At 36.8% G+C, this 13,686-nt stretch overlaps 2 protein-coding genes across 5 annotated transcripts in view; both read left to right on the top strand.

Annotated features, from left to right (window-relative positions):
- Positions 1-6,310, top strand: part of LOC307162518 (uncharacterized protein) — a 47,602-nt gene extending 41,292 nt beyond the window's left edge. For 3 of the 4 annotated variants that reach the window (XM_079877889.1, XM_079877891.1, XM_079877892.1), the window contains 2 exons: positions 4,239-4,493; positions 5,148-6,309. In XM_079877889.1, the coding sequence (XP_079734015.1) occupies positions 4,239-4,242 (4 nt within the window). In that variant the 3' untranslated portion in view covers positions 4,243-4,493; positions 5,148-6,309. Of the gene's footprint in view, positions 1-4,238; positions 4,494-5,147 lie in introns of all 4 variants that reach the window. The other variant, XM_079877890.1, reaches the window with a different exon arrangement.
- Positions 1-13,686, top strand: part of LOC307162758 (uncharacterized protein) — a 117,091-nt gene that overhangs the window by 1,495 nt on the left and 101,910 nt on the right. The window lies entirely within an intron of this gene.

Genomic DNA, 13,686 nt, shown 5'->3' with positions numbered 1-13,686 from the left:
AAGTAGTTCATCTTCATGTGCTGAGAAACAAAAGCTGCTTTTCCACCTTCAGAAAAGGTTCCAGTTGTGTTTCCACTTGAGCCTGGTACGGCACGGCACAATTACAAACCGCTCTCGGCCCTGAACTCTCAGCACACTTGGCTGACCGTGCCGAACCGTGATGGTTGAATGTGTGTAGTAGTGACATCGCCACTCAGGATTGGTCACTTGTCTGTTGCCTGGTTACCAGTGTCTCTGTAGCTGGCTAAGGGACGTAAAAGCAATGTGAGCAACGTAAACACAAACTTACAATAAAATTAATAGAAACAACATGGTTTCTGTGCTCACCAACCATGTTATTTTTCAGATGCGTTTTGTCCATAGAAATGTTTTTCACTGCTGTAAATTGACATGATTGAGCATACACAATTAATCTATAATTAGCTTGGTTGTTGATTATTTTCATGATAGATTTCATCAATAAGGTCTAGCAGCCCTAGTTAAAGTTTGTTTTGATCATCAAACACAATTTAAGAAAATCAAACATCATGACACTGAAGAACAAAGATTTACTGTCATGGTTACAAATGACGGAAGCAATGTGCAAGTAAACTCTGTTTATTGAAGAAATATAATAAAGTCCGGTAATGAAGCTGGGCAGACTGGTGACACAGCGACTAGATGATCAGCAGTGGTGTCCGTGAAGTGATGCAGACGTGACGATCCAAGTGAAGACGATATCCAGGTGAACAGAGAACGGGAACACGAACACGAACACGAACACGAAAACGAACACGAAAACGAAACGCCGACAGGAACAGGATCACACACGGGAGACATCAAACAACGATCTGAGGAGACCCCGGTGAGGAGAGTGCGGTGAGGTTTTAAAGGTGCGTGAATGAGCTGCAGCTGGAGTGATGAATGAGATCAGCTGGGGCGCTGATCAGTCGGGAGGAGCGGTCACGCCCACTCACACACACCCATACACACATAACAACAGAAACACGAGACAAGAAGGAAACAATGATTTTATGAACCGTGACATTTACATTGTTTCAGGTCAAGAATATAAAAGACATTCAATTAATTATTTTGACATTTAACTTTCCTGATTTTGTCCTTTTATATTAATTTGACCCAGGAAAATCCTAAAAAACAGGTGAACTGGGAAGTCTGAAAGCCTTTTTACACTAAACACAAATGTTTTGTTCAAGCTGATTTTGAATAAAGCAGTGTTTTTTTGTTCAGATAATATTTCTGAATAATATTTTGCCCTTTAAAGACACGTGCTGAGAGATATAAACTCTTAGCTGCTACACATTTAAGAGCATTTTGTGGCACTCATGAAACCAGCATTAAATATTGGAATTACTTTAAATAAAATATTAGCATTTCATGTACACAAGTAACTACACTCCATTTTGGGTTGTTTATTGGCCAAAATATGCTGTGACTGACTCCATAACCTGTCCATAAACAATCAGTGTACAGTTCTGAGAACACATTTTAACTTTTTAAACATTTATATTCTGTATTCAATTCAAATTTTCAATTCAAATTTATTTGTATAGTGCTTTTCACAATACACATTGTTTCAAAGCAGTTTTACAGAAAGTGCATTTCAGAAATGTACATAGAAAAATAAAGTTAGTTAATCATGTATTAATTTAGGGCATAACATCGCTGGCGTTGAGTCGTCTCTTCACAGGCGTCTAGCGTCCCGAGATAACAACAGAAAAGCAGATGGGAAATAATTAGCATAGCTGCTGTTCGTAATATTAATGCATTCGATCTGATTCAACTGTAGTATAAAAGGTAATCATTATGTGAATGCTTGCCTAAAGAGATGCGTCTTTAATCTAGTTTTAAACTGGGAGAGTGAGTCTGAGCCTCGAACAATATCAGGAAGCCCATTCCAGAGTTTAGGAGCTAAATGTGAAAACACCCTCCCTCCTTTAGTGGACTTAGATATCCTAGGAATGACCAGAAGCCTCAAATTTCGTGATCTTAAAGAGCACGATGGATTGTAGGGCGATAGAAGATCCGTTAAATACACTGGAGCTAAACCATTTAGGGCTTTATAGGTCAGTAGTAGTACTTTGTAATTGATACGGAACTTAATAGGTAACCAGTGTAGAGACGATAGAATTGGTGTTATATGATCATATTTTCTTGACCTAGAAAGAACTCTAGCAGCTGCATTTTGTAGCTTGTTTATTGAGGATGCAGGACAACCAGCTAATAAAGCATTACAGTAATCTAGTCTCGAGGTCATGAATGCATGAACTAACTTTTCTGTATCAGAAACAGATAGCATGTTACGTAGCTTAGCAATGTTTGAGGTGGAAAAAGGCTGTTCTTGTAACATATGAAATATGATTTTCGAAAGACAAGTTGCAGTCTAGTATAACACCCAGGTCTTTTACTGTAGTGGATAAAGTAACAGGACATCCTTCTAAATTAAAGTTGTATTGCAAGAGGTTTTGTGGGCAGTTTTTTGGACCAATAAGTATTACCTTCGTTTTATCTGAATTTAATAGCAGAAAATTACACGTCATCCAGTATTTTTTATCTTTAACACACTCTGTCAATTTAGATAATTTAACGTTTTCATCTGGTCGTGATGAAATATATAATTGAGTGGCATCAGCATAACAGTGGAAACTAATTCCATGTTTTCTTATAATATTACCAAGTGGCAGCATATATATTGAGAATAACAGAGGGCCTAACACAGATCCTTGCGGCACTCCATAGTTTAGAGCGTAACATTTAGCACAAGTACTTCAAACAAATTAAACCTGTGACCTGTTTTCTGAGTAACATTAAGAATATCTCTATAGATTGTTGCAACACCACCGCCACAACCAATCAGACGGGGCTCATGCTTATAACAGTATCCTGGTGGAGTAGACTCATTAAGACTGAAATAATCATTTGGTTTAAGCCAGGTTTCAGTAAGGCAAAGTACATCGAAACAGCAAGCATGATCTGAGCCTAACCCTAACCCTAACCCACCTGAGCAATTTTGTGTTCGTTTGTGTGATTGTCTCGATGTTTGGAGTGAAAAATGTTACTGATTGTCAAGTCAAAGTTTGAGATTTGTGAGGGGAATTGATAGGAATCGATCCCAAGTGTTGCTGTTGCCATTTTCATGTTTATTTCTTTGTGGACATTTATCTTTGGAAGATTACATTTACTTATTAAAACTGACTTTATATTTCCCCTGTATGAGTAACAAACGAGGGAACTTTCAAATCTATACATCCATGGGAATAAAGATACATTTTAATGAAGTTTAACACTGGAAACGTTACATTTTATTTTATTTTTAAGAGTATTATGATAATTGTCAGTGTCTGTACATACAAATCTGTAACATGTTAATGATTGAATTACTTTATTACTATATTATAAAGTCAAACTAGTTTTAAATTCACATATTATAGTGTTGTAGTTATTTGCCTGTAGAGGTTCACAAAGATAGGTTATTTATTTAATTATTTTGTTCTATTATTGATGATTTATCCATGTTAGGCTATATTGTGAGAAATAACAGTAATGTCTTTCAATAGAGCAGTTTCACAGGCTTTTATCATGTATCCTGACTCCAATAATGTGTTTCTAACAGCAAACACTCAGAATAAAGTGAGATGATCTGCTGATGATCCTGAATGGCTTGTTGAATGAGTGTTGATAGTCTGAGGCTCATCAATATTAACAGATCTGCTGAAAACACTCTTTATTTCATGACAATAGTTCCTGTTTTCACCTCATTTATTATGCTGATGTCTTCAGATCTCCTGTAAATTGACACTTAAAGCTCATTTCATTGGTGTCAGCAGACTGTATTTGTTGCTCAAAAATATACATTTATTTCTGTGTCCATACTTTCAACTGTTTTTTTTTTTCTTCTTCTGACCATTGTTAATATTTGGGAGACATTATGATGTTTATATTCTTTATCATTTCTATTTTGAGTGTGAGAAGAAAAGTTTATTTTCTGGCATCAAGACTTCAAGATTGTTTTTTAATGAAGTGACAGACTCACAATATGCCTATATTTGAATGAAGAAGGAGAATCATTTTAGGGTTATGAATTGAATGAGCATCACTTACTTTATGATGGACAGAAAGACATGATGTACAGATTTTTTTACAGATGTGTATTTAGTTTAAAAACACTCACTAACTGATATATTTTTGTATAATATTATTTTTATTTTTATATAATTTTATTTTGTATATTTTGGCAGATAAGCTCCTCCCACAGCAATCACATCATCAGTGAAGCTCCTCCCACAGCAATCACAGCATCAGTGAAGCTCCTCCCACAGTAATTCCCCAATAAATGCTGTAAATTCCCATCAGCTACAAGTGAAGACGAGCATCAGAGCATCAGGAAGAGCTGAAATCTGCAAAGACTGAGTTTATTAAAGAGGACAGTGAGAACATGAGTGATCCAGAACCCTGCAGAATGAAACACACTGAAGATCCTGAAGAACAAAGAGGTTGGTGTTTATTCTTCATTCATTCATGATGCTGAAGAAAATTCATGTTAGAAACATTCAAGCACTTCATCACATTTAGATAAACAGTTAAACTGTGAAATAGCTGCAAAAGTTTCTGTTTTTTTAACAAATGGTCAGTAAAAGGTTTCATTTTGATTGTCAACATCAGGTCAAACTAAGTTTAAATATTTTAAGTTTTATTTCACATTTATTTTATATATGGTTTACAATTTCTAACAGTGTTACTAGAATTTTGACCTGAATTTTGTGCATATTTTTTACAAATCATGTATACTGTGGTAGATTTTTTCCCTATTTCGCACCTGACCTAAGTCTACCTGGGTCTTGTCTTCAATCGACGTCCCCAAACGTCTTCAGTCGACGTTAGTTTCTATGGGTCTCGACTACAGTCGACGTCCCCTATCTCTAACTTGTTCCCCTAACTAACTTTCTGCGAAGCAATAATAACCGACACACTTCAGACAATGTATTTTAAATGCTTTAATCTCGGCCGGGAGAGTACTCGACCAGTTCTCAGAGAATCTTCCCCTAGAAGAAGTTTTAATCACTGCCGGAGGATCTCAGACAAATTTCAGAGAGAATCCCACCAGTAAACTTTTGAAAATTTGAAAAAGAGTTTTTCTTGCATTTCAGACCTGATGGAAGAGAGCGAGGAGAGTGAAGAACTGAGTGAAGTGGAGGAGGAACATTATGTCAAACCTGGAGGAAAACCTTCGAGTCGCTCAAAGACTAAAAAGACATTTTTAAAGAAAAGAAAAGACAAGAAATCTTTCACCTGCTCTCAGTGTGGAAAGAGTTTCACATGCAAACAATCTCTTAAGATTCACATGAGAATTCATACAGGAGAGAAGCCACATGTATGCCATCAATGTGGGAAGAGTTTCGGTCAATCATCACACCTTAATGTTCACATGATGATCCACACCGGAGAGAAGCCGTACACATGTGATCACTGTGGAAAACCATTTCCTAAGGCATCAGACCTGAAGACACACCTGACAGTTCATACGAAGGAGAAGCCGCATTCATGCTCTGAGTGTGGAAAGAGTTTTTCACAGCTGCAACATTTACAATTGCATCAGAAAAGACACACTGGTGTGAGAGAGTACATGTGCTTTGAGTGTGAGAAGACTTTTATTACAGCGGAGTGTTTAAAACGGCACCAGAGAATTCACACTGGAGAAAAACCTTACATGTGTTCACACTGTGACAAGAGATTCAATCGATCAGAACATCTGAAAAAACATGAGGACCCACACTGGAGTTAACAGGAAACGTTCCCATAACTTTCACTAACGTTATGTAAATGTTAGTAAAAAACTTTTCTGAAATAATGTTTCTGGAACGATCTTATGATGTTTTTAGAGTTAAAATACATTCTCGTAACATTGAGAGAAAAACGTTCTTAGAACAAAGTTTTTAGAACGTCCTTGTGATGTTATTTGTTCTTGACTGATGTTCTCATACTATTGAGAGTTCTTAGAACTATTTATACTATTGAGAACAACAGTTCTGATAACATTTTAACTTTCTAAGCATTTATTTTCTGTATTTTTTTTTAAAAATAAATTCATAGAATTTTATGCATGGCATCATGTGAAAAGATAGACGCAAGACTCGTTTAGGTGACTCACATCACGGCCCTGTATGTTCCTTTATTTGAATGAAATTAAACGATGTTGTACCCCTGAATAGAGGGAGAGAAGATTAATCACAAATCTCGCTTGATGTTTCTCCACTGCGAACGTTATGTGTAATCATTTTTGAAACAATTGACATTAAACAGTTCTTTTTCAAATTAGCCTCATTGACATCTTTCTTTATATACATTCAACAATTTGTACCGTACACATTTAATTACATGATTACACTTCTTTATAATAGGCTATTTGAAAACCATAACACTATAAAGTATACAAAAAAATACAATAAAGAATTTAAAGCATTTTACAGTTACCTGAGAATCAACTCTTTTTAAATCTTTTTTTTTCTTTTTAATCATAAATGCATATTAACTATATGGCAAATCAGTCATAAGCACGTAAATGTACTATTTCAGCTAGTTATTTTAGCTGAAAATGCATCTGAAATTCTCAATTCACTTTTCAAATAAACAGAATTACAACTTAAATACAAATATCGAACATACTCAAGCTTCGCGCCATTATATATATATAGGCGTAACGCCATGACCACCGTGCTTAAAATGAGTCCTGAGAGTGCGCATTTCCGAAATAAACATTTCAACATTTACATTACTCCAAACAGTCTTTTAAAGTAGACATAAGTGTTCTTGGATCTTTAGGTAAATTAAGACCTTCCATTATAAGTATCTGAAGTAATTCTGACAAAGCAGACTGAGAGATATTCAGACTAGTTGCCCATTCAGCCAATTTTGTCTCAAGCTGAGGCTCTATTTCCTCTTCGTCAGTATCTTAAAATGAGTCACTTGGTTCATCACTATCCAGTGTCAAATCCAGTTGATCCAATGTATCATTGTCAAAATCCTCATCATCATCCATTCTTTGCTCCACAGTTTCATCAAGAACTTCCAAAGCATCCACAGCCAGGCTCATTAAATGTTCTTGCACTTTTGTTTTGATTCATCGCCCTGTAGTATGTGAACTTACACCATAGTATTCCATTTTCTAAAAACAAAATTGGGAATAATTTACAAGTGAATACATATGGTATGACCAATGATCTTTACGTCATAATTTAGAAATTGTTTGAGATCAGAAAAACTATTCTTACTTAAGTACATACAGTATCTTAAAGGGGACACCGGATGGAAATGTTCACTTTCGTAGCTTTTTTTGCATTTGGTTAGGTTTCTGGCGTGTCTGCCAGCCCAGAAAAGCTGAAAAGAAAACACGCAGCCAGTTTATTACAAGCTGTCTGAGTCTGAAACAATGTCACCCAGTGAGTGGTTTAAATTTGCAACCGGTATCTACGTAGATAGCTATCTATTTGAATAAGACCACCTCCGAATCATATACGGAGACCAGTCAGACCACCCTTCCCACCTATTTTCTACACAGGCAGCGAAGCTAGCCACCGAATGTACATTTAGTTTTAGCAAGCGTTGGACAAAGCGACCCTGGCATGCAACCTGCTCTGTGTTCGGTGTAGGTGAACGTGATATGGTGTCGTTATGTAACCGGTCTGCAGCTGACCACTGTTACGATACTCTCTCTGCGTTGTGTATAAGAAGGACCAGGACACTGTTACTGCGGTTTACCAAAATGGGGATGTTTATTAACGGTCACGCCTAACATGGGCTTCTCACCGTCTGTGGATCAACATCAATAAAGTTGATAAATGACATGTGAGCATCTCATCATTACATCACCTCTCCCCAGCATGTGCAATGCGAACTGGCATTTAACAATTATGCAAAATACACATTATCACAATATAGAATGTAAAACACAATATAGACGTGCAACACAGACACGCTGCGCAAAAACACTACGAGGTCCAGAGAGAAGGAAATGAATAGTGGAATAAAGTCGTTATTTTTGTTTGTTTTTGCGCACAAAAAGTATTCTCGTCGCTTGATAAACTTAAGATTGAGCCACTGATGTCACATGGACTACTTTGATGATGTCTGTATTGCCTTTCTGGACGTGAACAGTATGCCGTCCACAGAAAGCTCGAGCGGACTAAATCTAAAATATCTTAAACTGTGTTCCGAAGATGAACGGAGGTTTTATGGGCTTGGAACGACATGAGGGTGAGTCATTAATGACATAATTTTCATTTTTGGGTGAACTAACCCTTTAAGGCCGGTTTACGGTGGGTTTTAGGTGGGTTTTCGCCTGGAAGGCTTTATAGAAATCTGGCATCCTACTGAACGAAGTTAAACTGAGAGAGCGTGGCGTTCACAGACACCAGAATGAACGAGTTCACAGTAACGTTCATCAGGCAGTAATGCGGTACGTTCAGTTCACGTTCGCCCAAAATATGAACGAGTTCATGAACTATCGTTCAATGAACGCATTCAGGCACAACGCGTACTTTGCAAAAAACAAATGACTGAGATCATCATGAATTGGTTATTGTTTATTTATTGCCTAACGCTTATATATGAGGCGCCGTCTAGTTTGTGTGTGTGTGTGCTCGCGTCTTATATTTGTGTGTGTGTGCTGTGCTCGCGTCTCATATGAGTAACGTTATGTGCGTGGAGAGTTCATATACATGTATGTGTGACTACTTAGTATATATGCAAGCGTGTTTCATATATGTGTGCGTGAATGAAGTTTGATTTAAGCCCTAAACGGCGCCTCATACTTATACACTGGCCGGGAAGCCGGTCGCGTTCATTCACAACTTGCGCCATGATGTCAGTTTGTAATGATATGCTAAAGCATTACCTGCGGTGTCAACCCCCCTCCTTCCTGCAACCAATCAACGCGCCCCTCATTTGCATTATTATAATGACCGTCCACGACAGCCAAAATATCGCATCAGATCTCGCGAGACAATAATGCCTTCAGAAATAAGGGTCTGAGGAGCTCTGTGTTTATTTTTTTTCCACTTTTCTTTTTTAGAAGGGCCTGAAAGACTATAATACAGCAGTAGGTATCCAAGGTAATTCGAGGTTATGACTCCTTTAAGGATGACTGGCTTATCAGAGAAGTTAGTGACTTTTATGGGAACCCAGCGATCACCCCATAATGGCGTGACAACCAGCCCGACCATAATGTCTCGTGACACAGACCTTGAATTTGTAGGTTCCACTACAACTGTGCTCCCGGGTGACATCGGGAAATTTTTTGGCAGCTTTCCCCAGACAGATGGGGGATGTTCCTGCCTTGCTAAAAGAGTGACACATTGTTGAAACTTGATTGTTTCTACCTTATCTGGTAGCTCAGAACCCTTCCACCGACACGTGTTGGCCATTACATCCAGGAACTGCTCACATCCTGCCATTGGCTCCACTCTATGATTAGAAACAAGTCTCCAAAAATCACTGCTACCTTTCATCTGATGCGCAAGGAATTTTATGACATTTGTACCAATGATCAGATCATCCCGCTGGCCAGGTACAACGAGAATAGGCACTAGGCAGCTCTCTCCAGAAACTTTCAACTGGACCTCATACATGCATTTTGGTCTTGTAACCTTGCCACCACATCCTACAGATGTGGCCTTTAAAAATGCGCGTCTCAAAGAAAAGAATGCCACGAGCACTTCCGAAATTCTGCGGGATCGTGCAGAAGGGGGATTAGGTGTTGGACGCAGGAAATACTAAAACCTGTAGATGGCAGTCGTGTTTCATGTGGCCATACTGAGTTGACGAAGTATGACGAATACAATGTTTTCTTTTGCCAGTTACATAAACAGTCACATATTCTTCATAAAAATCCGACTCAAACGCGCGTCATTTGTCTTATTTTTTTTTTCCTGTGTACTTACAGTAGAAGAGACGTGATGTAGGCTATGATAACTGAGTCTTATAACACAATAATTTGCGAAGACCTTTAAAGAGACCGAGATCATTTGCGCAATATCATTATCTAATTTTACATTTAGTTAATTTTTGCATCTTAACGTTTTAAATAGTTTTAACATGGTTGTAATGCGCTTTTCTGCATTACACACAGTACTTTTTATACTATCATGTTTCCCTTATAGGCGTCGATTTCGGTGGGGACGGTGGGTACGCACCCACCAGATTTCGTCATGAGTCATTTTGTACCCACCACTTTTAACTTCAGTCCATATTAATTTGACTTTTGGTTCGATTTTTTTTTACCGTTTTCAGTGGTTATGAGGAGCTTAATTAATTTAACCTGAGATGTGCGTTATATCGCTTTTTGATCATTCTTTGTGTTGTCGAATTTTGACACAGTTTCATTATTTGTTCATAATAATTTGATTCATAATTATGTCATTTTTTTCTAAAAGTAAAAAAAACAAAGTTTTTTCTAAAAGCAATATTCTAAAGAGATACAAAGACATTGTACGTGTACCCACCAGATTTCGTCATGAGTCATTTTGTACCCACCACTTTTAACTTCCGTTGACCGTTTTCAGTGGTTATGAGGAGCAATATGAGAGAAAAATTTTGTAATCATTGTCTGACACAACAAAAAAATATATAATATTAATTTTATTTTAATTTTCGTGTTCGCATTTATGAGGGAAAAAACAACGTGTCAGTTTACAGTTATGGACGTGAGCGCTCTAAAAGCGGCAATAAAAGTCTGCTTTAAAACTTTCACAGAGACCTCAAACAGAACAGCTGCCTTTCTTTAAATTGAATTTCGTTTTGTATTAATTATATCTTAATTTTAATCAATGTTTCGTGAACCAATTGCCTGGATTTAAGAAGTAAATATAGCAGACAATCACGACATTGGAGGCGCCGGCGATATCTCATAAATGAACCGAAACTCAGCGTGTAATGCACATTCACATTTGCAGTGTATTTAGACACATTTAGACGCATTCATAATCATTACTTTTACCGGTTCTTTGTGGCAAGCTTTATGCATGCGGTCGTGCGCTTGAGTGCAGCTATATTACGTAAACGCTCATGATCCATAAGTAGGCTAATTAAATTAATATAAAGGGGCGATTTGTCCACAAATTACTTAAATGAACAACTAGCCTAGTATACTAGTCGACTACAAAAAAAAAAACTTTTAGTCGAAAGCAGCCCGTATTCCACATATTTTCGAACCAGGCAACAGGACATCTGTGTTGAGCGAGGCCGTGGACCCTGAGCGGAATGAACGAGCGGAGCGGAATATTCAGAAATGCGCTCTCCACTCACGAGCTCTGATCGGAACAAACCCGAACCTCACTGTCTGTTGAACTTGCAGAATCATCAAAATATAATATTTTCTAAAGAAGAATTTTAAAACTTTATTGGTGGTAGTTGAGAAGAATTCCTCTTTCCATATCTAAATCATTTCGAGTGCAATATAAATGTATCATATTGTTATTCTTATTATATAAGAATAATACGTATTTTTTACAACATTTTTAACATATAGAGAATATAAGTTTAGCGTGTTGTGTGTATTTCCTAATTATAAGCTTTTGGTGAAATTGCAACAAAACTAAAAGAGTAAAAGTGCATAAAAACATAAAAACATGGCGTCGTCTCAAGAAATATCTGCGTACACACTAAACCACTGAAACCGACTCAAAACGATGTAGCCTAGTATACATACCAGACCAGGCACTGTAATTCTGCCACAGACATACACTAAAAACGGAGAAGACTTAAAGCATGCGCATAAACCTTGCGCGCTATACAACAATAATATTAGGCACAGTAGCTTCTTTTTTTTCTTTTCTTTTTTTATCAAGAACTTTGTTGAACAATATGAACAACCATAAATGGTCTGGTACAAAATATGAGTCACGATATTCGATAGTTAACGGATGCATAAAGCTTGCCACAAAGAACTGGCAAAAGTAATCATGTGTCAAATATAGCAAGGAGACATTTTAATTGTTTACTAATCAACTAGTGTTTTATGTGTCAGTCAAAGATGTTGACAATGCTGACTCGTCATCTTCGCAGATATTGTGAACGTGCCTATAGAGAGAAATGCACACTTACAAAAGAGAGTTGTCTGTTTCTTTTCGTTTTGAATTGTTTTGTTTAAAAGTGGACATTTCAAGCTTTCTAGATACATTTCTGAGTTTCGGTTCATTTATGAGACGAGCTCAGTTCACGAGCAATGCAAGTTATATCGCGCCGGTGCCTCCATTTCCTGATTAAATCGTCTTAAATGCGTCTCCGTGTGGACAGAAACCAATGTAATCTTCCTGATTTAATCACGTAAAACACAAGTCTAAACACAAGCACCACTCTTCTGAATGATGGTAACCACAAACCTCCAAGAGTTTGTAAACCAATTGTTTGTAAAACATATTTAATATTTACAAATTCAAAAAAAAAAAAAAAAAAAATGTTTTACAGTGTATAAATAAAACGACATGAAGAAAGTTATTTCCAAAATGTAATTAATTGCACAGTCTTTGTTTTAGCTGCTTGTTTTAGCTGCTACCAATTACACAGAGTCAAGAAATTACAACCACCCACCCCCCAGGTCTGCCGATTCAACCCCCAATGCTAATCGATCTCCTCTCAGGGAATCAAAAGAAAACCGTTTTTTCCAGTTTTCACCAGCATGTGGGCGGGGTTTTAATCCCTTGCAGTTCCTTTGTTTAAATGCTATTTAAGCAAATATACTATACATACGCTTTAAGTTATTTCAAATTAATGTTTATAGCTTAATTTGTTGATATCGTGTAACTTAATTTGACATATGTTGATATAACCAACTGACATTGTAGATTCCATTGCATGCCAGGAAGAGGCTTATGCTTTGTTTTAAGTAATGAGCATTTACTATAATATAGCCGCACTCAAGCGCACGACCGCACGCATAAAGCTTGCCACAAAGAACCGGTAAAAGTAATGATTATGAATGCGTCTAAATGTGTCTAAATACACTGTAAATGTGAATGTGCATTACACGCTGAGTTTCGGTTCATTTATGAGATATCGCCGGCGCCTCCAATGTCGTGATTGTCTGCTATATTTACTTCTTAAATCCAGGCAATTGGTTCACGAAACATTGATTAAAATTAAGACATAATTAATACAAAACGAAATTCGATTTAAAGAAAGGCAGCTGTTCTGTTTAAGGTCTCTGTGAAAGTTTTAAAGCAGTCTTTTAGTGCCACTTTTAGAGCGCTCACGTCCATAACCGTAAACTGACACGTTGTTTTTTCCCTCATAAATGCGAACACGAAAATTAAAATAAAATGAATATTATAATTTTTTTTTTGTTGTGTCAGACAATGATTACAAAAAAATTCTCTCATATTGCTCCTCATAACCACTGAAAACGGTCAACGGAAGTTAAAAGTGGTAGGTACAAAATGACTCATGGCGAAATCTGGTGGGTACACGTACACTGTCTTTGTATCTCTTTAGAATATTGCTTTTAGAAAAACTTTTAGTTTTTTTACTTTTACTTTTAGAAAAAAACGACATAATTATGAATCAAATTATTATGAACAAGTAATGAAACTGTGTCAAAATTCGACAACACAAATAATGATCAAAAAGCGATATAACGCACATCTCAGATTAAATTAATTATATAAAAAACAGGGAACATTTTGTAAAAGCAAAACT

Source organism: Squalius cephalus (assembly GCF_949319135.1).
Source record: "Squalius cephalus genome assembly, chromosome: 1".
NCBI classification, from domain to species: domain Eukaryota; kingdom Metazoa; phylum Chordata; class Actinopteri; order Cypriniformes; family Leuciscidae; genus Squalius; species Squalius cephalus.
This window is presented reverse-complemented; position numbering and strand designations above follow the sequence as displayed.